Source organism: Numenius arquata, chromosome 2, assembly GCF_964106895.1.
Source record: "Numenius arquata chromosome 2, bNumArq3.hap1.1, whole genome shotgun sequence".
Lineage (NCBI taxonomy): Eukaryota > Metazoa > Chordata > Aves > Charadriiformes > Scolopacidae > Numenius > Numenius arquata.
In genome coordinates this window covers 83411950-83438075 of record NC_133577.1, presented here as the reverse complement: position 1 = coordinate 83438075, position 26126 = coordinate 83411950, and the positions used below count along the sequence as shown (strand labels likewise).

The 26126-nt window shown below is 42.5% G+C and overlaps 1 protein-coding gene across 1 annotated transcript in view; it reads left to right on the top strand.

Annotated features, from left to right (window-relative positions):
- The window catches only part of PLEKHG7 (pleckstrin homology and RhoGEF domain containing G7), a 33564-nt gene extending 14806 nt beyond the window's left edge, over window positions 1-18758 (top strand). Inside the window, exons 8-16 of the mRNA XM_074144238.1 lie at window positions 1571-1666; window positions 2830-2943; window positions 4223-4397; window positions 6325-6440; window positions 7199-7292; window positions 10379-10458; window positions 11780-11939; window positions 15847-15944; window positions 18651-18758. Of these exons, the coding sequence (XP_074000339.1) occupies window positions 1571-1666; window positions 2830-2943; window positions 4223-4397; window positions 6325-6440; window positions 7199-7292; window positions 10379-10458; window positions 11780-11939; window positions 15847-15944; window positions 18651-18758 (1041 nt within the window). The remainder of the gene's footprint in view (window positions 1-1570; window positions 1667-2829; window positions 2944-4222; window positions 4398-6324; window positions 6441-7198; window positions 7293-10378; window positions 10459-11779; window positions 11940-15846; window positions 15945-18650) is intronic.
- Window positions 18759-26126: the final 7368 nt, after the last annotated feature.

Below are 26126 nucleotides of genomic sequence, written 5' to 3'. Positions count from 1 at the left end.
TCTTACAGGACACCTCACCCTTAACCGTGAAGTGAATATTGGAAGGGGCTCTTCAGCTGCGTAAGCTGAACGACTGCTCTCAATCACATCACATACCCTAAGCTGGTGGCTTACTTCAAGTTCTTTCCCTTATTATAATTCCCTTGCCTTAACAGTTAACATCTCCCTTCTTAGCCAAAACAATAAAAGCAGGAAAACTCTTCAGAGCAGGAACAATTAGCCAGAGCTCAAACACAAGAGCAAGTCATCTCTGCTCAGTGACTCACCACTCACCAGATGAGCCACTGTGAGTGACCACCTGAGCAGGTTTGGAGATACAAGAAAAGAGATTTTTAGCTGATGTGTTTCACCTTGCGCTTGGTGTGGGCTAAGACCATACATGCAGCCAGCTGCTAGAGTTCAGCTGACGTGTGGCAGCTGATTCCTTCATTCTTGTTCAAAGAAGGGAGTGGGGTATACTGCTGTGTGCCATTTAGCAATCACGAAAGCTTTGAGTTTGGCTGGAGTTTGGTCATATCTTGAGACAATTATCTTTAATGCATTTCCTATTTTGTTTTCTGATTTTGTTGTCCTTATTAATGAGGATGATAAGTGATCATCGATTATTCATACTTGTATATGAAACAGTGATAATATATAGGAGAAAGTAGCTGCTTTCAATGCCTTTTATGCCTTTTTTTCATGCATTTTATAGCAAGCATTTCTTCTTGACAACAGGTTGAATCTATGAAAAAAAATGCATGCTGTAAAAGGTGTGAAATGCACCCTTGTCAAAATGAAAGAATAAGCATCCTCCTATAAGAAACCCTGCCTCATAAATACACCAAAGCAAGCAGTGTGTGCAGCTACAACAGCAGTTTGTAGCAGTATCACAGAGGATGATGTTCCCTTCTGGACTAAAATTTGGCCTAAAGCTGAGCCTTGTCATCAATTTGTGTGCAAATACTGTGTTTAGAAGGCAAGTTCAGGTTAGGAGCAGGCTTTCACCCACATCTGACTGACTCTGCAGGCACCCTTGAATCCAGTGCAAACATATAAAGTTAACTTATAGGGAATATGTAACTTTTTACGGCATTTTATCAGTATTTCTCTCATCTCTGATAGCATGAAATAAACTTAAACTATGAAAGATGGTATCTTCTTCAAATGACCATGAAGACTTCCTTAATTGTCACAGCTGTCCTACAAAATCAGCGTTTTCCAGTAGACAACATTCATCCATTGCAATTTTTTATGTCAATTCATGTTAAATACAGCTGCTACTCTAAAATAAGTTTAAATAGAATAACTGATCTTGTTTCAAAGCTTTTGTCATATGGCATTATTATGATGTCAGTGGATATTTGTATAGATTTGTTTTAGACTCTGACTAATTAAAGCATTCTAGGTGTAATTCTGAAGCTAATTCTGGCAATGTTGGGTAGATAAGTATAGACGTCCCGTTAGGCTTGAAGCGTTTGAAGAGGCTAGGGATGGGAAATAAAGTTGTTTTAAACTTAACTTCAGAAGATCTCTGATGCTTATTTCTTTTTGGGTTTTTGTTTGTTTGTTTGTTTTTCCCCTTATTTAGATAAGTCTCGGTTTTCTGAAAAGTTTTTTTGAAACTATAAAGGAGCATGTCAGCAAGTCAGACTCTCCTATGGATTTCAGCTCCATACTCAGAAAGGTAACGTAATTAGAAGTATTCTTGCTTAATATCAGCAAGTCCTTGCAGCAGACCATTTATCATAGCGTGCAGGTGCTTTAGAGCAATCAAGTCAATCAGGGACAAGCCATCTGTCACAGGCAGTTTGGTCTCAGCCTCAAGCACCTCCTGTCAGTCGGATGTTTTACTTTTTATTCATTGCCATGTTTGAGGTGGTCATGGAAAGGTACTCTATACGTGGAACAAAGCGTGGAAATATTTTCCCTTCCTGGGGAACAGCAGCCCAGACCTTGAGGAGACTTTGCCACCAGCAGAGGTGAGCTTCTTGCTCTACGTTTCCCTGAGACCAGACCCCAGCCCCATTGCTGGATGTTGCCTACCTCCTTCCACTCCTTCCTTTACTCCATGCACCAGATCCACAAGTGTATTTAAATGCTTTATTAAGAGCTCAATGGGATTGAAATACCTCTTGCAGTGTGGCCTGTGTCTGCTAAGCAACAGAGAGGCAGAGGCACAGCTATCCAGCCACTGCAGAGCAAGTCCCTGAAACCCTTTGGGGCAGTCTGCACTGCAAACAAGGTGGTTGTCCAAACAGCACTCTCCAGGGGCTCTCCCACATGCATAGTATTTTCTGCACAACTTCCCAAAGACTGAAAAGTTGGAATTACTAATACAGACAGAAAATCAATTCACAGACCTGAACTTTCCCCAGCAGTAGGGGCCATTAGAAAACTTCTTGGAAAATACTAAAACAGGGTTAGGATTTTTAAAAGGGAAAGTGAGGCTAGAGCTTGGCTTCTCACCCCCATTACCTCTAACTTCAGGCATTCTTATCAATAATGCTTGTGTGAGACAGACAAAATCTCAGACAAAACTGTCACGGATGGCACTCAACATTTCTGAGCTATGTAACACACTCAGATATAAAGTGACAAAGTCTAAGTGCTTCACACCTCTGCTGAGCTGTTAGAACTGTGCTCTCGTGCATTGCTTGAGTCCTGTTGTGTTTTTTTACTACTTTACCACTTCTACTACTTTTTAACTTTACTTTTTTAACTCCCCCTTTACCTCTTCCTCTGTTTTCCAAGGTCCAAGGAAATGCACGTTACAAAACCAAAAATGTTGTTCCTCCCTTTGTCTTGACGTTTTTTCTTTCTTGATAAGTTTCCAAGTCTTTTCTGCAGTTTTTCCAGGGTGACCTCTGCCAGACACACCAGATTTATTGCCTTAATTATACTTCTGCTGTCTTCTACTTGGAAAACCTGAGACAGAGAGAAGATTTTGGCACCTACTTGAAAGTAAAGTGATGGTTTTGTTGTTGTTGTCATTGTCTTCAGCCTTCCTGCCTTATGACAGGATTTTAATAGCAAACTAGGAAAGTTCATTGGAAGCAAAACTGTGTAGATTGCATTTTACACAGATTTTTTGAACTGCAGGGGGTTATCTCTTATGAGCTTGGTTTAGATGTTGGGTGGGACCACTGTGCTGCATCAGCAGTGACATACACAAACCTCAAAACTGGAGAAGTGTACGATGGCTTCCTTCTGCTTGAGGAAAGGAGTATATGATACAAGCCAAAACAAGGGGAATAAAATCCAGGAGGATGTCAGTGCTTTCATGGGTCTTGGGAGTCTGTGATGAGAGAGTGGGGTGGGTTTTGGCTGAGCCCTGGAAAGAAAGCTGGGCTGCCTTCCTCGCTCATGGGTATTCACTGACCCAATGTCCTGGACAGAACAGCAAGCAACCCCTCTGCAATGGCAGTGTTTTAGCTCCTCTGACAGGTTTTGCTTAACCATAGATAAAGCAATTGTAGAAGGTGGTATCAAAATACTACCAGTAAGTGAGCATTTACCTCCCTCTAAGGCTGGAAAGAGCTATCAGTAATGTCTTTGTAAAGTTACAGCACTAGAGCAGGCTCTTTCTTTGTGACACTGCATCTGCCTGAAGCAACAACCCCAGCCAGAGCAGTGGTGGGGCTCCCAGGAAGAGAGCTCTGTTCTTTCTGACTTCTCATTAGCAGACCAGTATGTCCTGTAAATACTTAAGATTGACCTTCAAAATTACAGGCTGAGAAAGAGAAACCTGAAGAAGTGGGCTTTTCTCACAGGCAGCCCAAAACTGGGAGGAGACCTCTCTGTAGCAGCCAAACTCTGCAGCTTTTAAGGCCTGGGAGTTTCACATCACTTGCTCCCCGACAAGGATTTCATGCACTCGTGCCTAGGAAAATGGTCCCCAGTGGGAAGTAGCAGGTGACACAAAACATAAAGTGGCCCTCAAACATAACTAAGGTTTTCCTGATGAAATTAAAATGGCAGATAAATAAGAGCCCTGCTTGACCTGCTCGTATGGCCACAGCATCTGAAATGGGAAGCAGCAATGCAGAAAGAGAACCTGGAGGAGCCATGTGATTCCCCTTGTATAGAGCTTTTACCCTGTCCTTGCTCTCACTGTGTGAGAAGTTCATCTTTGATTAGTCCCTGTCTCATTACAGTCAATTGACGATGCAGAAAACTCTGTGCTGCCTCTCTGCCAGGAAGCAAGCTGAGGCCTAAGGCAGGTTTTCCTTGTCTTCAGCAGTGGTGTGAGCAAAACGAACAGTGCAAGAGGCTGCATCTGCCGGAGCTGCTGGTCGCTCCTTTGCATCGACTGACGCGCTACCCCCTCCTCCTTAAAAACATCTGGAAGAGGAGCACTGATGAAACAGAGAAAGGCTTTATCTGGTCACTTAAAGAGAAGGTGGAAAAGTCCATACGTAAGTAGCTAAGGTGAAAAGTCAAGTGCGCAATTAACAATTAGCAAGTTATGCAGCCGTTTTGTTCATGTCCTTTGAGAGTGAATGGGTCCGGTCTCCCTGCAGAGATGCAATGAAGATGTACATGCCTTTCTACAATCCCAAGCCCTTCTTTATTCTGTAGGAAATGATTGGTGCCACCCTTGTGCTGTCAAAGCCTCTCTGAGCAAGGTCACAGGACTCCCAAATCAGTGAGTCACTTGTATTTGCTCGGAATCCCCTGCAGTGACATGAAAACAATTAAGAGCAGATCACAAATTGGAACAAATTAAGAAAGATCTTCAAACAAAGAAGTCTTTGAATTGGGTTTATGTCTAGGGAGGATTTGTTAGGGCTAATCTTTAATAGGATAAAATTGCACTCACAAGGGGAATATTATGTCAGTGACCTTTCACTAAATGACAGGGTCCTAGCATGTAAAGCAGCTGAAGAGCTATCTCAGCTTCAGATTTTCTCTAGCTATTGTGGAAAAAGAAGGTATTAGTCCAGGAATATTTTTTTTCACTGCATTTTGTTTTAAGTACATAATTTATTAATTCAGTCTTGTTCAGGAAGCTATAAATGTATCTCTAAATATCTTATGGTCATATACTACATCAGCAGATAGGTTTATTCCCCAAAGGCCTCATGCAGCCCTCACTGAAATCAAAGACAAGGCAAAGCATCAGCAAAACACTTATTCTGCCAATCTTGGCAGGGAGAGGCGTTAGGCAGTGCTTCATCCTCACCAGCAGCACACCAGGGCTTTGAGCCACCTAGCACGGTGGCTTGCTCTCTGCCACCATCCTCCCCCCCATCCTGGAGGCTGAAGGTTTGAACATCTCCTTGGGAGATGAAGCAGAGAGAGTTAATGTCTTGTAGAAACAGATAAATCTGGGGCTCCTTCTTCTTGGGCAAATAGTCCAATGACAGAATTACCATCTAAAAGAGAGACATGGATTCTTTCTCTTCTTGCCAAGTCTTATGAGGAGTCTAGCCTAATGGCCACACAAGGAGCACACTTTTCAGTACAGAACGGGTCCCACAGGAAAATAAGATGGTTTTGTCATTAGTCTGGGGTTTTCTGCTGGGAGGACAGCAGTTTTAGGTATATGGCCCCAAAAGACCATGGGATATCTGGGGGATATTACTGGCAAAGAAATAGATCCTTCCAGAGTATAGATACCTCTGGGACAAGGAAACCAAAAATAGAGTAGCGACCCCTCTTTATTCACAGACACCTGATAAAGATCTGCCTTCATTTTTTGATCAGTGAATCTGTGACATAAGGAACAGTTGTAGTCCAGCATTCTCCTTCTGGTGTGCATCTGAAACCATTATTTGTAATATGACTCAACACAAAAACTTGGAATTTAAGCTGCAGGTCCATTAAAGTTTTCCTCATATTGGCCCTGAATCAGCAACAACTTAGTCCCCATTTTTCACATTTTGAAGCTCCCCCGTCCCAGTTAAATACTTCAGTCACTTTCGGTACCACTTACCCAAAATTAATTCTCATTAATTTCAACAGTCTTTCGATCAGGCTGTATATAATGAAAATTATTTCTTTTTCACTACCTCAGACAATTTTAAAAGGCAGGATTTTTTTTTAAAGAACTTTTTAAGATTACAGTTTAATTGAGTTTTATATGATTCCCCCTGTTCCCCAATCAGATTAGTAAACATAGCCTTTTCATTTAACAGTGAATTTAAGAATGTTTGAAGGCCTGGTTTGAAATTCTGGCTCTGCTGACCTAAGAAGAGCTTAGGCACTTTTTACAATGAGACCAAGATTTCATCTGGGGCTTCATATATGAGGCGCTTTGGCTTCTGAAAATCAGTATTTAGCATCTAGAAATGGGACTGGTTTTGCCAGCCTTGGCAGTAACTGATGTTTCACATATTTCAGGGGATCTGGAAGGTAAAGTCAAGTGGCTGGACAACTTTCAGAAGCTCAGGCAACTGCAAGAGGTCATAATTTGGCCTCAGGTCTGGGATCGTGATAAGAGATTCTTTGTCCCAGAGGTAAGAAGTTTTTTAAAGGGCATTTTTCTTTGAGGAAGGTTTAGTTTCCTGTCCATCTTTATAGCATGATAGTCACTGGGGGTAGCTCTGCTCTAAGAGGAGCTGCTGCAGCCTGAGCACTGCAAAAAGTGTAGCTGAACACACAATCTGTGCAAGAGCCTTGGGTAGCAGCATGGGTTGCTCTCAGCTAGTATCCAAAAGAGCACGATCGTATGATCCAGGAGGACTCTCCAGTGTTTGCTTTTAGGGGAAAGAATGAAATGGGATAGATGTAAGTATTACTACATTTTTATAAGGATATGAAGTGGAAATTATTTGCCCCTTTCACTTCTCAAGCTGAGCCAAAGGAATTTCTATTTATATTTAAACAGCATTACAAAAAATTACACAGCATACCAGGGAACATGGGCACCTTTCTGCTGTGGTTACTCCCTTGCCCATACAGACAGACTTTAATCAGCTTTATGCTAGTATCATCAAGCGAGTCAGATTATGTCTGTTCACATGCAGAGCTGCAAAAACCATTAAACTCACTCTAGAAAAGAAAAACCCAGCTTAACATTTCAAAAGAGTAAACGCATTTAAGCAATAGCAGTGCTGAAGAGACAGAGCCATGCTCAGTTATTACCTGTGTGATGTATTTAGCCTGAGATAAGAGCACACCTGTGCTCAGTTTCTTTAACTGCTGGTTGCCTCCCAGTTCATCATCAGATATGTAAAATGCCCCATTCTTCCTCTCTCTCTTTTTTTGGGTCAAGTATTTGAAGCAAAGCTTAAGAGAAAACAGCAGTGAGAACATTTTGTCTTCAGCCAACAGACTTCTCCTTCACGAAGGGAGGCTAACGCTAGCAGGTAACATCCCTAAATGTCCTGGTATCAACAGTTACCTTAACAGAATCATGTTTTATTATGGCAGGCCCAGAATGAACCTCTGCAACAGTATTTGGGCAGGTGCGGGAAAGAAAAAAGCAAATGGACAGCTTGTCTGAGACAGACTGAGGAACAGCCAAACCACCAAAAGGATGAGTAATCTGCATGATTGTTTATAATCGCATCTGGATATGCAGTCTGCCAGGTGCTGAAGAAATCAGCTTGACAGGCCAACGCCTGCCACTCAAAGGGAGCAATTTACTGTCACGTTCAAGAACGTGGCAGTGGGAAAACAGGAAGTTTAGGCTGTCCCATACAAGGTGCCCCATGTGCCTGGGGACCAATGTCAACATACCTCGCCTCTCTAGCACCATATCTGTTATGTGCTTCATTGAAAATTACTGAAAAGTCGAGATCTGTCCTTTTTTTTTTATTTCATACTTTGTCTCCACTAAGACTGCTGTTTTGATGGATACCTTGGAACAAGAACGTGTTCTCCTGCCGGGTGTCTTCCCTTTTATGGACAGAGCTCTCACACAACATGCCATTAACTCCACGGGTAGCACAGTAGTCGCACACAAGCGTGTTGATTTCTACAGCACTGGTCAGAGCTGTCTGTCACCCTGGCAGCGCAGGGACTCGCATCTCCGGAGGCAAGGCTGTAGCAGTAGCTTGGCAGAAAGGAGCACAGCTCCCGCCTTCCGTTTTCTTCACCACCTCCTCAGAAGCAGAGGTGAAAAGAGTAAGGACCTAACACTTTCTGTCTGCTGCCACCACTGCTACTGTTATAAAGGGAGCAGAAAAAGCGACATGTTCCATTTTTCAGTGTTTTTCCTTTTCTTCCCACGTGAGGAGAATTACAGTAGCAGAAGAGAAGACACAACATCAGGGAGAGCAGAAGAAAAGGTTGCTCCTGATGTTTAGGGGGTGGTGGGGAGAGGAGAAAGGAAGCCACTGAGTCCTCTCTTGCCAGTGCTTCTCTCTGCATTCATTCCTCTCTTGATGAGACATCAGCCGCAAATGAGGAGGCAAGGGTGGCCATCAGGTGTCCGCATTTATTCTGCAATACGTAATTAGAAAACGGAGACGGAGGTATAAGCATAACTCTTACCCAGCAAGACAGCCAGCTGCCTGCAATCTGGAATATAAAAGTGCCTGGCATTGCCCACTTGTCTGAATGAAGTATCTTTCAAGACAAAAATGAAATCACAAGTCAAGTATAATGCTGCACAACAGAAAACACATCCTAAAGTCACAACTCTGAACAGACACACACAAGTTTGGTGATAAGGTGAATTGTGCTTGTTTGAATGAAATTGAGATCACCAAGACCACAACTGTGTGTTTTTTTGATAATCCTGTAGTTGGAGCAGCTGAAAAAAGTGAGTTTGTTCAAATGTAGGGAGAGAAGGCTCAGGGAAGACATTATGGTTGCCTTAACTGCCTAATGGCTGGTTTAAGGCAGATGGAGCTAAAGGGTGAGACACAACAATTGCAAGTTGCAGCATGGGCTATTCCCCCATTAGATATTTGGTATAACTTGTTAACAATTAGGGTGGTCAAACACTGGTACAAGGGACCAGAGAGGTTGCAGAGTCTCCTTTCTTGGACATACTCAAAACTTGGCCTGCTTGGAGTAGTGGTTTGGACCAGAGACCTCCAGAGGTTCATTCCAACTGATGACATTCAATGACTCTGTGAACGCAGCATAAATCAAAGAAACAGGAAAGTCTGTCTACAGCAGTAGACAGAGTATACAACAAATAATTCTTTCATGTGTAACACCCACAAAAGCCTACTGCTGCACAAGAGATGCTGTGAAGAAACCTCTACCAAGTTTTTGACTTCATAGAAACTTAGAGAAGGGTAGTTTTTATAAGGTATCTAATGCATATTATCTTGCTTGTTTCTAGTCTTCTAGATTCTGTATTCTCCATGCAGCTCGCTGATCCATGACCTAGTTTGAATTCTAATTTTCAGTAGCTACTGATGTTGCTTTGTGCAACATTCATGAAAGAAGTTTTCGAGCCAAACCTTTCAGAATCAAACACCCAAGAAAGTATTTTAGGATCCTGCAAGATTGCCTGGAAGCAACAGCTCTGACCAACCCCGGTTGCTGTGAAGAGCAGCTCAGCATTTCATGCCTGCTTTTCACGCCCAGAGATGCCCTATTGGTACAGAGTAGCCAGAGGACAGATTGTAAAGGATAAAGCCTGCAGCAGAGAGAGGAGGTGATTCTGGAAGTGAAATAAAGTTAGGACCAAAAAGGGAAATGAAAGAAAGATTCGTGGAAAGGGATAGAAAAATTATAAACAAGGAAGAGGTCAAAGGACCAAGCTCTGCAAATCCAGTAGAGTCCAGATTTCCTGCAGTAAGTTGCTTAAAAAATTACTCTTGCTTTTGTTAAATTGTTCCTTATTATTTATTACAATAATACCTGGGTTTTCAACTTGGAGATCAACCTGAAAGACTTTGAAGTATTCTTACAGACATTTGTTGTTATATTCCTCACATCCTCATGACCTCTAAGCTGGGAAGAAAAGATAAGCCAACACTATTCTGTGTAGTTTTTGAAAGGCTTTTGTGATGCTATCAATTAGCATTTTATCACTGCAAAAGCCTGTGAAGAGGGCAGCATACCACTATTTAAAGGTATCAGGAAAAGGTGGCGCTTCCCTGTTTCTTTATCTCTGCCATTTTCAGAAGGTTCACTGTTTACCTAGTAGGATTTTCTAATTTATAGCAAGCTGATTGTTGCACTCGTAGGCACTCCAGGTGATCCAGGCCATTATTCCTGGCAGACAAGTAGTTTTTTTTTTTCCATAATGAGGTAGCTGCTACAAGGTACAAGTATTAGTAGGCAAAATCATCAAAAGGCATACAATTTTTTAAGCGGTGCCTTTGAGAGCGCAGACTGGGAGATGAGTAATTCTGTACTATGTTGGAAACCAAGCTTCTTTGTTAAAAGCATTTTGTAAGATGCAGTGATTCATAGATGTGCCTCATCTTAGAAGTAGCAATTCCTTAAAATAATCACACCAAATTGACTTTTTTGTTTTCCTCCTCAGAAAGCACAAGACTCCTTGACGTCTACCTCTTCCTATTTGACGATTTCCTATTAATTACCAAAATCAAACGTAACAAAAAGGTAATAATAGATAGAGATATACATGGTTGCAGTTGTTATGTTTTTTAGCTTGGTAAATATTTTGAATGTACTTTGGAAGATTAACTTGACGATAAAAATACCAGATGACTAATCAGCATGAAGGACAGGTGATACTTTCTTATTCTAATAGCAAACCATAACACTGACTCAAAACCCTGTTCCTAGGCTCAGTATGTTAGAGGAGCATTACAACAGGCAGAATTTACATTACAAGACCGTAGTATTTTCCTGGTGGTGTTCTGATGTGCTGGAGTCCTAAACCTCAGAAAAGTTTCAAGAACGCAAGAAGTTTTCTAATGCTCCTCTCACGACTCAGTCCTAAGAAGTTTTTATCCCAGAGATATCAGAACTGTTGGAAAGAAGGAAAAAAAGGGGGAAAAACCCCACAACAAACCAAACCAAAAACACAAACAGGAAAGTGCTAAAATAGATGGAAAGCTGGATTTATTCTCAGTTCCAACACAGCCTGTTGCATATGGCCTCTCTTCATTTTGCTTTCTCCTAGTTTAAACTGGAGATTATGACTCCTCTTAAGAAAGTTATTATTGATGAAAGATGCTAGATAGGGAGTTCTATAGATGAAAAATCTCTGTATTTGGCCACCTAAAAAAGGCACTGGATGACCTGAAATTCCTAAAGCTTCAATGTAGAAGTGTATCTAGCTAATTAAGTTTATGAAGCTGATCTAAATTAAGGCTAAGGGGACCTGTGCTAAATCTCAGGAAGTTTGTGTCTGATTTAAAGACTTCTTGGCTTTTTTTTTTTAAAGAAGCAGGTGTTCTGCTTTTGGAGGAGATGGAGAAAGCATGCAGTGAGAGATTCTAGACCAGCAGCACCATGCCTTAGCAATGGGGGGGATGAAGGTAGCAGGGATTCAAAGGGACTTAGTGCCCTTAGGCAAGTCTCTTCGATGGTTGCCCCACATACATGTACTGGTGAACTTTCTGTGAAGAGCTACAGCCCATCTGGAGCCCCAGCAATTCTGTGTTCCACATGTATGCGAGGGGAGGTAGGGAAATGCATATCCAAGGAACAGAGAAAAAGTCCTGCTATTAAAAGACGAGGAGAGGGGTGGGAGGAAGGGGAGATAAAAAAGGCCTTTGAACACATGTATTGTGTTTCTACTGTGGTTTATTCGTACAAGGTGTGATCTTGCAAGAGAACTCCAGGTACCGATGAGTTCTGAGGTTCCTCAGGCAACTTTCATAAGAGAAATCACATAATTTAGGGCTGTTTAGTGCCTATAATTCATGAGCAGGTGAAAAACAACCAGCTAACCAATTTAATTTTCTCTTCCCAGAAATATGGGGGCTCAGACACTGGCTTAATCCCTGGCAGTCCATCACTCACTCCCGAGCTGCAGTCCTTCATAAGAGAGGGTGGGTTTTGCACAGTCCTAGACCAGCCCATTCCGCTAGACAGGCTGATACTGAAAAATGTTGACCCCATCCACATTACAGGTACGTGTCCACGTTACAGGTACATGCTCACATGCATTTGAATGTCTTCATAAATAGCACCTCAATGCACTGCGTACGTGGCAGTGTAAGGATACAGACAGTTTGTCCACAAACCACCCCCAGATGCCTGGAGTGCAAACGCTGGTGCCTGGGCACTGTTTGGCTTCACAGCTCTGCTCTTACTGCAAGGCATGACCTGCTAACACAGACATGACACTCCACGTCCCCCTGCCTCTAACAGTGACTTTCACATACACAGCAGCAACTGTCTGATATTCTCCATTCACCCCTAAGGAGGTATCAAGACTCCAATGACTTCTTTCTCATGAACCAAGTATTTCCTTGCCCTAACTGTCCTAACATGCTCTGCCAAACTCCAGGCCTCTTTCCCAAGTACACCTTTAATTCTTTAGCAGTTATGCAGTATTTTTTCAGCTGTTCCACTGCCCAGCACCCCAGCTCACTGCTCTCCTCGGTGTCCCCACACATGCGCAGCAGCAATTCTTGAGGAGGCTGGAGAGGAGATTTACCCCCTGCTGCTGCTCCTACTCACCTCCCCACCGGCTACGAGGAGGATGGAAATCACCCCATCAATGCTTCCTTGCTCACGGACATCCAAATGCATCACCAGGGAAAATTGCCCCAATAACATCTCCTGCTGCATCCTTGGGGGAGGAGGACTGACCTCCACAGAGAGTGACCAGCCTTACCCTGCCAAAACAACATCCTTGGAGTCACCAAATTAGAGCTTGGGCGAAGGAGCAGGCATGAAAAACTCAGAACTCCCCTTGGTCTGAGCTATTCATGCAGGCTCTCACACACCTCAGTCTAACAGTGCCCAGAACCCAGAAGCCTCCTGTATCAAAGGGATATAAGAGAAATGGCCCATCAGCCATCCTAATCCTATTGACTGGGAGGAAAAGCTCAGGGAGATAGAGTGCTTGGTAGGAAATCAATAGATAGGGAAAATAAACTTAAAGCCCATAAATTGTATGATAACTTTGAAATATATTCACCCAGAACAATTAACATTCAGCATCAATGGTGACAGAAAATAAAAGTAGGCAATAAAAGCCAAATGACTAAATATGAGATAAGGGGATGAACACAGAGAATAACCTTTTTTTTAAAATGTGCTCCAGGCACTGTCTGTCTGCCTAACAAGTCTCCCTAACAACCCAGCAGAAATGAAGCAAACATGCAGCCACTTCTCACCCATGGGGTGGAGGGGAGGGCACCCCCATGTTCCTGCCTAAGTCCAGACTACATGCAAGGTCAACAGCTTCAGGGTGCTGGAGAAGGCGGTGCAGCCACCCTCTGGTTTGCTCATACAAAATTGGGCATAAAATCCATCATGAAGACGGGAATAAGATTTGTTGGGGTTTTTTCCAATCCAGCATTTCCTGCATTCAGAGATTTCTAACCAGGGTCCTTCTAACCAGGGTTGCAGCTGTGATCCAGCTGCAACCAGCAGAAAAGACAAAGTTACCTCCTGCAGCCCAGGCTCTGGTTGCTGGTTATGGCCCTTCCTTGCACTTTGGACCTCATTGCCTGACTTCTCTCCCATATATACCTACCAGTGGTATTAAAGCTGTAGCTATGGCAGTTTCCGTTACTTCCCTGTAGTCTTGGAAGCCCCATCCTAATACAGGACCCCTTGGAGTGGGGTACAATAAAAATAGTGAGAAAAATGACAATAGGGAGTTTGCAGTTCAGATTTCCATCCTTTTGTGTAAAACAAGCAAAAGTTCCAGCGTCAATAGAAAATGTCCCTTTGCAGGGAAAAAAAAAAAAAAAAAAAGATTAAAAGAAAAGATTAAATATTGTCAGAAATGTGTGACCTTAGGGAATGCTGCCAATTTATTTGCAGTCTCGAGACTTTTACTACTGGTGGCAGTAAAAGATTAGTTAGCATGTTCTCAGAAAGTGCAGCATGTGACTTGTAGTGATCCATCACGTTAATCAAAATGAAACCCTGATTTTTGATCTAACAATTACTTTTGCATACATTAGTTTGCTGAGGGTTGATCTCACTTTGGAAATAAAAGTACCTCAATACAAGGACAAGAAAAGAACCATATATTGCACTATCATAGAAATATCCCTTTGGCAGCAGGCAGGAGGCTGATAATTAAGCAGGATAATTCTAGCCTGCTATGTATCAGGGAAAGGATAACAGATATAATGGTGTGCTCATAACACACCACTATACTCTATACTATTATATGCTACTCTAAAAGCAGAAATATCTGCAAATGCCAGGACCTTGTACAAGAGATGTAACTTTACATGTAAGTATAATAACAGGAACCCATCTCTGAAGATCACAAGCAGCAACATACTTTCTGATTATGAGATCACTTTCCTTTTAACATTCTGCTTTGGATTTAATCTTTGCAATAACTTATTATTGCTCCACTGATAATGCTTTACACTAAGTTTGAAGACCCACTGGTATGTCACTATATCAAAGACTTGTAATTTTTACAGCCACAGAATTTCTTCTAGAAAACTACTAAGAGTCTCATGCCGAGCATTACCCAGAAAATTCATTTTTAGAACTGTAAAGTTGTATTTCCCATTGACCACAGACAGACAGAAGGCATGAGTTCTGAAACATACCCCCTTTGCTGCTACAAATTTCCGCTGCTAACTGATTTGCTGCAGTAATTTAACCAGTCTGTGCTCCACTTTCCTTTTCTATAAAAGGAGGATTACAGGATACTTTATCTTCCAGAAACATTTTGAGGTCTGACTGTAGAGCACTTGGAAATGCTTGGACAAGAAGCATTACACAGCAGCAAGATATTCTACATGGTACAGGGCTTTGGAGCAAACTGTATGAACTAGATAAGTTTATCAAAAAGGTATGTTAATTGCAGCAGACTCAGAAAAACGCTGCCTTGCCTTGGCAGCTCGAGCACTGGGCTCTCCTTGGGCTGCATGGACTCAGGAGCAGGGCTCCGCTTAGGGCCACTGCTCACAGGGAAGCAATCCCACACCTTACTCACCATCGCTTAGTTGACAGCAACGTCAACTCCAGCTAAAAAAAAAGCAATGCCACGTGAATCCAGTGCATGGTTACAGGTTACTGTGCCCTCCTCTCTGCCACAACCAGCCCACCCAAGCACGCCTGCTGTCTGCCACAGGATTTTGACTACATGAAGATGCTTTCCCCTCCTCTTCCCCCAACCTCGCTTTGTAGCAAACTTAAGCCACCACTTCACTCCAGAAGTGTGACATTGGTTCCAATTTGTTCCCTTGCAGGGAAACCTGCCCCATAATGCCCAAAGTCACCTGCAGGACCCAGGAGATGCTGCTGTCACACCCAGAGTCACCAATTAACTTCTGCAGAAATTTGACAGGAACCAAAGGGCAAAGCCCTGCGAGATTGCTTGCTGGCAGCCGACCGGTGGCACTGACTCATGCACATGCCCCAGGGAGAACCCAAACCCACCATCAGTCCAAGTATAGCCCTACATAGCAGCCATCATGCAGACTTGTTTGAATTAAAATAAAGAACGGGGCCTTTCTCTTCAATTTTTGATATTTGTTTTTCTCTAACTTCAGTTACGATTTAGTCCACTTTGGATGGAATCTTCTCTTAATGATCTTCAGCTAGAGTCAAAAGCACCTTAGCTGCACAATGATAAAGGAATTAAAAATAAAACAACTGCAAGCAGAATTAACTTCTTCAAATAACAAAGCTTTGCACACAGCAAAAAACTAACCCTATCAGGGTTAAGAAATCAGAAAATTAAGAATTCTTCTATAAATTCTATTAAGAATCAGAAAATATTATTACATATATCATTTATTCAATCATAACCAGACAATGTGATATAAAATCAGACTGACAGCTGCATGAGGGAATTTATGTCATTTTTCCATATTTTTCCTCCCACAGTCTTCAGCCTGCGAAATGCTTTCCTAATACAGCATGAAAATAGGTACCGTCAGTGCATAGCAGTCTTCTTGCTACAAGCTCAGACAGAAACCGCCAAGGTAAGTAGCAGTAGCATACCTTTATTTTTCTTCTCTGATTACACAACTACACTTTTCCTAAAGGAAGATCTCAGCCTAACAGTGGCCGTGCTGTGCTAAGAATCTATTACAGTTGTGACACTTGACCAAAACCAAACCAAAACAAAATAACACCCCAGTGCTCTGGCTCACACCTTTGTTATAGAATATTTGCTGTTGAACATGTACCAATTTTATACCAGGGTTCATAGCAGGTCGTGTTCTTGTTGAAAAACATTATAATTTCTGATTGTTAAAAAACCCCAAAAGCCATCTCTTCTGTCGCAGAAATTAAGACCATCAGCCCCTCCAGAGAAGTCAACACCAAAACAAATCCTCCCCTCCCCAACTCACATGCAGTAGTACTCAGATCACAAAACTGTATCACGCTCATCTATGCATGACACACATCTTGCAATTTCAGATTGAACAGATGGTGTGATTAATTCCACTGTTATATAAATTTACCCCTCATTTTCACACCACATCACATTTCTAGTAACAGCACTGCATATAACATCTGAAAGTGTGGTAGGCACTTCACAGAAGTATGGTTTTTTTTCCTCCTGTAAATTTAATTTCATTCTCTAATACCTAATGCACAGAAATTTAGCTACCACTAATACTAATTCTTAAAAGCAAATTGCAGTAGATAGACTTTTTCGGGTGAAAATTCACAAGTGAATTCTTTCCATTTCGAAGCCACTGGTTGGTACTTGGAAGAAGTATCTACTATAGACATCTACTCAAGAAGTCATTACCTTCTCCTGTTATTGAAACATTACCTTTGCCTTCCAAAGCTGTCTTCACACCAATGTCTCCCAAGTCCAGTTTATCAAAGGAGAAAATGCTGCAGTGAAAGGTTCTTTTCACTTGGATGTGGAGGCATTACTGCATTTTGTAGAATGTGGGTACTCTGGGCCCTAGGAAAGGTAGACTTTCCAGCACCAGTCGAATGAAGTCAACTACCTTATTTCAGCCCCCAGGAAGCCCAATCTCAGCACGATCAATATTTGCTAGCCAACATGAGCTCATGGGTTTAGCTGACGTGATCCTGCAAGGCAGAACGGAAGATGATCTGGATAAGATTAATACTGGTGAGGACCATCGGAGCAGGGCCTCGAGCTAGCTAAACTGTATCACAAGAGAGAGAGCAAACTGGATGCAGCCATACACGTTGTATTCCTACTGACTCATCCCAAGCAGAGGGTTGTCACGCTGCGAGCTACCTCTTAGACCTCCTGATTTTTTGTGATGTGACTGTCTCGGCTCTTGGCTCCCTTGCAAGGTCAGGGCTCACCCTGACCGCCTGCCTCTCACTGCCATACTGCATCCTACTGACTGCATGGGGAGTACATGAAATCCACTGAACAGTGCAGTGAAACCCTTGTCCCATTCCCACCTCTCAGAGACTCAATACTCAGCAGACACATGAAAACATATGTCCTGGTTTGCCCAAACCATGACAACACAGACCTGATATACGCTGCTGTTGCTCATCCCACCCATACCACTGTCCTGCCCTCTGTTTTCTTCCCCCCGGCCCCTACTCTCCTCCCTGAGCCTTGAAAAGCTCAACAGTTTAAATCCTGCCACCTATGGGTTCACGACTGCCTGGCAAACATCTGTGTAACCACCACCACCCTGCACAGTAGGGCCTCTTCCATCAGCAGCTCCAGGGGGGCCAGAGCAACCACCCCATGCCAAAGCCGGGCTCTGCCAGGCACATGCAGCCTCTTCTCACATCACCTGAGGGGACTCCTTAGACCTGTAGGTCATCCAATTTATCTCTTCAGCTTTCTAGTTTTCAAAGTGATGTTTTTAACTTATTCAGGGTGTAAACACACAGAAGAAACAACCAGATGGGTAAATAAGAAAACTGATGAATCCCAGCATAACATGAAGTAGAACAGGCTGCCCCTTCTCGTACATTTCTACTCTTTGCATCAAAGCTCAGTGTCTCTACGTGCCTTAAAGCAGGGAGAGCAGCTGCTGACCAGGCGAAATAAAAACCCTGGGGTGGGAGAAGCACAGCTAGCTTGTATTGCTGCCAACTAATCTGTAATGTCTAATCATAGCAATTCAGAGACAACTCAGCTTCCACAAACCCAGACCATCTGGACTAGTACAGAGAGAAGGAAGTTATGTATTTTAAATCCATCTCTCCAGCCATCACCCCCTGCCCTCATACCTGGATGACAGCAGATACAGAGCTGAATGCTGTCAGCGTGATGCTAGAAACGGAAATTCAAGTAGCAGCACATGACAGATCTCAGAGGGGGACAGAACTTGTGATGCTGATACCACTGGGGCTGTCTTAATCAGAGGCACAGGGAGCTCAAACTGCAGGGACAGCATTAAACTAATAAATATTACACAAAACCAGGTAAAAATAGCCTGCAGCAAACTTCACCATTACAAAGAATCAGAGCATTAAAATCCTCCCTTCCAACCAAAAACGAAACCTCCACTTGAAATTCCCGGCCCGGACACAGACTCCAGCAGCGCGTAGTGGCCTGAACAACTGGGAGAATCTCGGTTCTGGGATAATTCATGTTCACTTCAGGAATTATGAGCATGGGCCTGAAGAAAGGCTAAATAAAACTAAAGGCTCTGGGTGTTTAGGTATCTGAATTATTGGAACTTTTTTGATTGTCTTGGTTTACAAATTATTTTTTCGTGTTACAGAAAACATGGATATCACAGATAGAAACAGCAATCTCCAATTACACCACGCAACACGAAACCAAGAAAAGCACTGCTTTCTGCTTCCCATCTGAATCCTCTGAAATTTGATGTCAGCACAGCACTGAGAGAGCCAGTGGAAGACTATTGTGGTGATAATGCAGTTATTTCTTCCAGCATGCCTTAAGTTTCTGAAGCTAACAGACTTCTGACTTGACTAGACAGAAGCGAGTTTTGACTACGGGATGTAGGAATAAACTGGAGAGGGAAAATGAGACATGAGATAAATATATCGCTCTTAGATGCTCCTTTGCTTCAGCTAGGGGAAGGCTCTTACCATCTAGGGAAGCTTTAATACAGCTTGTCACTTCCTAGAAGGTGGGACAGGGGAAGGAACCTATGTTGGTGAGGAGAACTCATTCACCCCAGAAAATTCTAGAACAGCTATTCAAAGATCACTCAAACTGTATTAATAAATTTCATTAAATTAAAATTGTGTAGCCATAGCTCCCAACAGTTATGCCTCTCTAAACTATAATATCAGATGTTTTTTGCATTAACATTGAGCGTGTGGAGGCAGACCAGTAAAAACATATATTGTGTTCACCACCTATTAATTTTTAAAGTGAGATTATTTCAATTTCTTTGAAAAGGGTCATATTTACATATAATATTCAGCTAAACTAGAGATGCTGCAGAAAATATAAAAAGGAAGAAAAGTACAATACCCTGCTTTATTGGGATTTTTTTTTTTTAACCTGAGGTTTATTACCACTTTATTAACAGTAGATCTGTCATTACACATTTTTTACACCCATCACAGCTTTTAGAGTTCAAGTTTGCTTCGCAAACTTGAGTGTTCCTTTTGCATCAAACCATTCAACACTTCACTGCTATCCCACATCTGTGGTCCACATAGCAGAAATGTGCCTGTTAATCACTTCATTTTTCCCTCATTTTGTGGAAGAGACCCACAGAACAGCCCAAAACTGCTTGCCACAACATTCCTGCAGGTTACTAACCGCGGAGGGAGGGTGCTCTCACCAATCCCACCCCTGAGATTAGCCACAGTCTGGAGAGAAAGGGAGACTTCCCTCAAACTGCTCTCGGTGACTGGGTCACTTCTCCCACCTTCTGTCCCCAACCAGTCAGTCTCCCTCAGCAGAAGTTAGCCCTTGGAATATCCCCTCAATGTCAGGAATCACTTCAGGGGGGACTGAACAGAGAAGCCACACAGATGGGGGCTATGCTGAAGGACGCGGGAGCACGATTCAGGTTGTTCGCATTATTCACAGGGAAGTCAGCGCTCATTCTGCGTTCACCTCTACTCCATGATCAAACTAGTCATGAGCTCAAGCCTCGCCCCTAACCCCGCTCCTCCCCAGCTCCAACCATGAGGATGTGGTGGCACATTTTATGCACTTGAGCTGGTTCACCTGTACATACAAGCTCCGGTCCGGAGGCTGTATATATGTATGTGCTTACCTGGTTCAGCGCCCTCCAGATGCGGCCTAGGCCTCTGCGGCACACCTTCCTGCTCTTCCCCCTCTGCCCGTGACGGGCAAGGCTTTGTCACAGCTTCCTGGGGAAGGAACAGCCACTCAGGCTCCATGCCAAGGGGTAAATGGGCAAGGCGGGAGAGCAGAAGAGTGCGGAGACAGCAGATCTGCTCCAGGGCACCACGCAAGCTGCGGCCACTTAGCCACAACTTGGCTTACACAGCTGTGCGCAGCCTCTCCCCACCCCAAGCCCAGCTGCAGACCACGTCGCACCCTCCCCCTGCCACCCCTCGTGCCTCACCAGAACCTCCACGGGATCTTGAAAGCAAGGCTGACAGGACAGAAAGGCATTCCAAGCCCAGAGAAGTCACACCTGACAGATTAAGCTCTGCACTTTGTGCAATGGTGGAAGCGAGAGGAAAAAAATACATCTCTGTGTATTTTTTTTCCAAAATGACTAAAGTAGTCCCAGAGATTCAGTATTTCCTGGAGGCCAGCACATCTCCCAGGAGGATACCTCCGGGCAAGGAAGTACTCACACACAGGCTTTAGGGAGACATAAGCTCAACAGGCTCTTCTGTGGTCCGGAGAGAAAGATGCCTCAGAAAGCAGTCCAGGCAGAAATTTACTTCCCAACTCGAATTGCCTTTCAGAGGAGACCTCTTCTCTCTGTCTTTCTCCACTGTCTACACAGAGCCCCTAGGAAGATCGGCTTCAATACCTAAACACACTTTTTTGGTGAATGCCCCCACAATTCAACAGTGGCTTTGTCACAGGACCAATCACACACAGATTAATCCCCTGGCTTCTCTCTGCAACACAGCTCCACCCTGAAAGGTTTCCATATGAGAAGCAAGCCCTTCATTAGTCTAAAGAACTAAAACAAGTGCCACTTCTGAGTCTTCCAGTTAGGCCAGCTGTCCAATTGCATTGAATATGATGTCTGAACATAGCCAAGTGACAGAAGGACTTTAAATGAAGGTGGGATACCCAGCAGCCTCGTGCAGTTATTGGGAATGGAAAAACTACGCTGAATTTAACCCGTGAAAAAACAGGTGTGAAAAACAGTCATTATCACTGCCTCCTCAGGAACGTGAAAGCTTTTGGTGCAGCTCCCCACAAGCCTAAGAAACTGGAGCGTTTAGCTTGTTCTGAGATGTGTGGCTTCCCAGCAGTTCATTTGTAAAATGATATATCCCCCATTTCAAAGTAGCTTTGTTGTCTGAAATGGGACAAGGTAGTTTTGAATGACAGAACTGATCTATTAGAAAGGTCCAATTTATTATTTTTTTTATTGTCATTAATCATTCCTTTAGCAGGTTAGAAAACAAAAATGACATCTCAATAACATTTCATCATAGTTTATACAGAACCATTTGATGCATGGTGTCATCTTCTCATCCAAATCCACAGCCGCCTTCCAAATCGCAGAGTTTAGGAATTACAGTGCACGCTGGACTAAATTCTTTCACAATGTAAGGCACAACTACATGATCACAAGTAGTAAACACAAACACTGAAACCAGAACTTAAGAGAATCAAACTTCGATTAAAAAGAAACAAAACCAAAACACACTCATGCAAAAAAAAAAAAAAAAAAGAATCTATCTACACCTACCAAGATGGTATGATCCAGTTTAAAAGACGTGCAGTACTCTGTAGGTAAAACTGCAACATAAGGTTATTATAATACATTACCTCTAAATACTGGGTAAGAACTTAAAACTTTTTCCATTTATATTTTATACAATTATACAGAAATTAAGCTGTATGGGCAATATTCACATCTGCAATATTAAACTGATCATTAAAATTCAGAAAAGAGGCAAAAAACAAGACAGTGTAATTTGTGACACGCATCCGTTACAGAATACCATTCATCAAGTTCACATCTTGAGTACTGAAGAAAAAAGAGACGACTAAATTAATGGTACATTTGGTGAATGAGGCTATCTATAGCCAACTGACAAAGCTGCATACAAAATTGTTTTTACCCAGCAGACCGTGACTATGAAAGCTTGTGGTTATGGTTTATTTCCTGTCCAGCAGCTAGAGTTTGCAAGATTGAAACTACAGAATTTAAAAGAATACAAGAGAGTTTACAATAACCTGAAACTATTGGATACTTTCAAACACATTTAAAAAAAAAAAGACAACCTTTTTCCTTTTTGGTGATAAACTTTTGCAATTTTGGCATTCACTATAACTTATACATAACATGAAAGTAAGCAAACCTTATTAAACTTACCTAGTGTTTGAATTTCACGCTGAGAGGTAGTTTAAATGAAATCTTATGTAATGGCATCAAATGGTGGGGTTTTATGATTTTTTTTTTGTGATTTTTTTTTTTCTTTTCTTACAAAAGTGACAAATCCTATACAAGCAGCATTTTGGACACATTACTATAAAAAGTTCTGGTATTTGCTAACCCAGCGAGACATTCTTTCAAATATCCCTTTTGTGCCAGGAATCAAGCTTTAGCGTGACAGAATGAAGAACTTTGCCATGAAGCCAACAGCAGGAACTTGGACCTGCCAGCACTGGCCTGTTGACTTATAATGATGAACACTCTTTCCCAGCCCTCTTTATCCAAAAAAGGCAGGAAATACAGATGAATTTGGTTTTAGTTTAGGCCACAGGGGGAAGGAAAAATTGGAAAACACGCCTACCAGGCTTCTGCTTTCATAGTAACGTTGATCCAAAAGGGTTAGCAGGGCTTCAGTAATCTTCAAATGAGCAGATACTCCTGTATCTGCTGCACAGTGAGTGCATAGTATGTGGTGAGCTACAGACAAAAGGCAGAGTTTATTACATTAACTAGTACCTATCCTCTTCCTTATTGTGATCTTAATTGGCATCTAATGTTCTCTCTAAAGATGCAAACCTCTTTATTCAGTACCCCTTTAAAAGAAAAAGAAAAAAAAAAAACCCAAACCAAAATCCCCTAGCAACAGAATACCCCCAAAACTGAGTTTCTGTGGAGGGACTTTACTATCCAATTATTGCTGGTTTTGAAAATACACCACTTAGTGCTTTTGGAGAAGCTGTGGTTGGACAACAATTTTAAACTTATCCTAGAAGGGATGGTGAGGCCAAGACTTCAAAAATTAAAAACTGGACAACTGTCAAGTCCTTTGAAAATACATAAAAGTCATGTTTTCTCATTTTATAATCTTAAAATGAAGCTCTACAAAGACATCATGTGCGTGACTACATGGTTTTTGTTGTTACATGTGCTCTCAGACGATGATCGCATTTTTGGTACAAAGGAATTATGAGTGCAGTTCTCCTTACTTAGCAAGGGGCCAAATGTGATACAGTGAAAAATCCAGCTGAAGATAAGCTGTAATCAACGGACAGAAGGTTAACACGTACAATGCCAACGATGCCGTTCCATTTACTACAGATTATATCGGTCAGACAGCAAAAAGTGCATAGTGCAAATGACAGTGTTGTTTCCTAGTCCTCCAAGAACATGAGAGTGGGAGGGGTGGTACTTGGAGGAGTAATTTATCAGTTTCAACATACTCAAACTATGGTATCATTCTTCTTGGCGTAGCTGATGTTCTGTTTGAACTTAAGCTCTAGCGGTTTTCTGTCTGCCACTGAGTACTGGTCGTAAATTTTTAAGTTTTGCAAAAAGCATTTGTTCCCACTTCGTGTTTAACTGACATTTTACAATCCAGAAAAGTACTTGAGCTTTCCAGGTCCCTTCTTTAGGAATGTCACTTATTTTACATCTAGCATGAGACTCAATTGTTCTTGTTAATGTAATACAAACACAGCAAGGTTACTTCATGCTTCTGCTCCCAAATCCCTTCTTGCTTCACTAAGAAAGCTTTTCCAGTGAGGATACTCAAACAATCCTAATCATCCCAAACCCAACAAAAATAGTTATTCATTGTTCTTGTCTACCTAGAGCTCTACATTCCATGGCAACTTGGTTACTTGACGCCTTCAAAAAACAGAGGAAAAAACCCACAGTATACCCTAGAGCTTCGGACTCTTGTGCCAGAGAGTGAAGCCAGCTGAAAAATGAGATCCCTCTAAACCTCTTGCCTCTGTTGGAAGCTGCAGCAGAAAATTCCTTTTGTCTCCTCATCTGCAGACAGCAGCTTCTCCTACTGTGACTCATTAATTTTATGCTCAACCTTTTTAAAGTTCAACCTTTGCAGAAAGGGGAAGATTACTGGAGGGAAGGAATACATGGGGAGAAGAAGTAACAGTGAAGCACAGCCAGCTAAGATCAAAAGCCTACCACTGACCCCTGCAACGCTACCTGCCTCCAGAGGGCTTGCAGGAAGGGACGCATGAAGTATGTATTGCTGACACGACGCTGGAGTAGCACAGTAGGATTTGGCATTTTGGAGGCAACAACACAAGGGATTGGGGCTCTTTGACTGGGAAGAGAGGTGGTCTCCAGGAAGCTCTCCCCACCCTTAACAACACTATCCTTTTTATACTTTTCCTGCCTCTGTAGCTTCTCTCAGCCCACATAGCAGCTGGTCTCTCATATTCTGCTCCCCAACAATTCTGAATGTGGCAGAGTGTCCTGCAGAGGGGATAGTTTCAGGAACAAACCCCACACTTCACTGTCCCATTCCTCATGCCATGGTAATGGCTAGTAATCAAAGGCAGCTTGAGGATCCAACACACCTAGTGGTTCGAGCGCTGGTTTTACCATTATTTCCACCTCTTGCTCTATAATGGCCTCTCCTCAGCGAATCAGAGCAATCTAGTTCTTGCTGGAGGCTACTAAAACACATCACTGTGTGTCCTGCGGTTCCAAGGCTCTAGTGTCTGCTGACATTTTATTAGTTTTTGCACTCTGTTCCTGTGTTTCCAGTCTGAAAAATCAGTGCACTAAACTATTTCGTCTGGAATCCTTTAACTCGGTGTGGTAAAGGTTACCAGGCTTTTTACTAGGCTTTTCTATTATTTATATTTTAAAGCAGCGCAACAAAAATCCCACATTCCTACCAAAACATGTCCATCAAACCAGCCAGACTCTGCAAGCCGATTTATAAATGCAAAGCTTTTCACCTTTCAGTTTCCCTTATTATGTATCTCATGGCTCATTTTACTGAGCTTGAGCGGAACTTCCAACCTGGCAGTGAGGCTGAGAGCATTATAGGGTCTATTATACCATCAACTTGTCAACAAATACAGACCAGCACTAAGAATCACAAGCACAAAAGAAGGAGCGTAAGATTTAGCAATGGAGTCATAAATTTACTCCAGTGAAAAGCTGTAGAAATCCTGACCTATTGCTGCAAACTCAAAGCTCAAGCATGAAAGCTTCTACCAAACCACCGTTCCTCCAGATTTTAACAATCCTTCTTTCTACAAATGTGAATTTGAAAAGCATTTCCATCTCCTTGAAAAGTTGGTCATATAAACTGGTCAGCAAAAAGCGACCTTCAGAAATCAAGCTGGTTTTGCCCCTGAAGCGGAGGAGCTCCAGACCAAGGTCTGATCTGCAGTCAACCAACCAACTTCCTTCAGCAGCCAGCTGAGGTGACTCTGCTCATCTTTACACTAAGGCATCCCGAAAGGCTGAAATAAGAACAATTAAGAACCCTAGTAGAGCTTCTACCACTTCCTCTTTACTGCAGAGCTTTCACACGTTCCTATTCAAAAACAAAATGCCTGAACACAAGTGAGTCTTTTAACCACTTTCCTAGCTCACCCTAAAAGATTTCCATCTTCTTCTGCCTCATGTATTTTGTCCTTGTGCAGTCCCAGGAAGCTTCTCTCTTCCCTCTTTCCACGTGGTCGTCCTTCACCCCAAGAGCAGCACGAGGCTCCCTGTGTTACACAGCAGGGCAGAGCGCATCTGGGCTGGGGCACAACTGTCACATCTTTACCTTTCCCACATTTCTGAAGTCACTCGTTGAAGAAAGAAAGGCTCGAAAGCAAACTCTTTGGATTCTCGCAGTAAATAAATCAGTCAAAAAAAATTCCCGGAGGCAGAGATTCT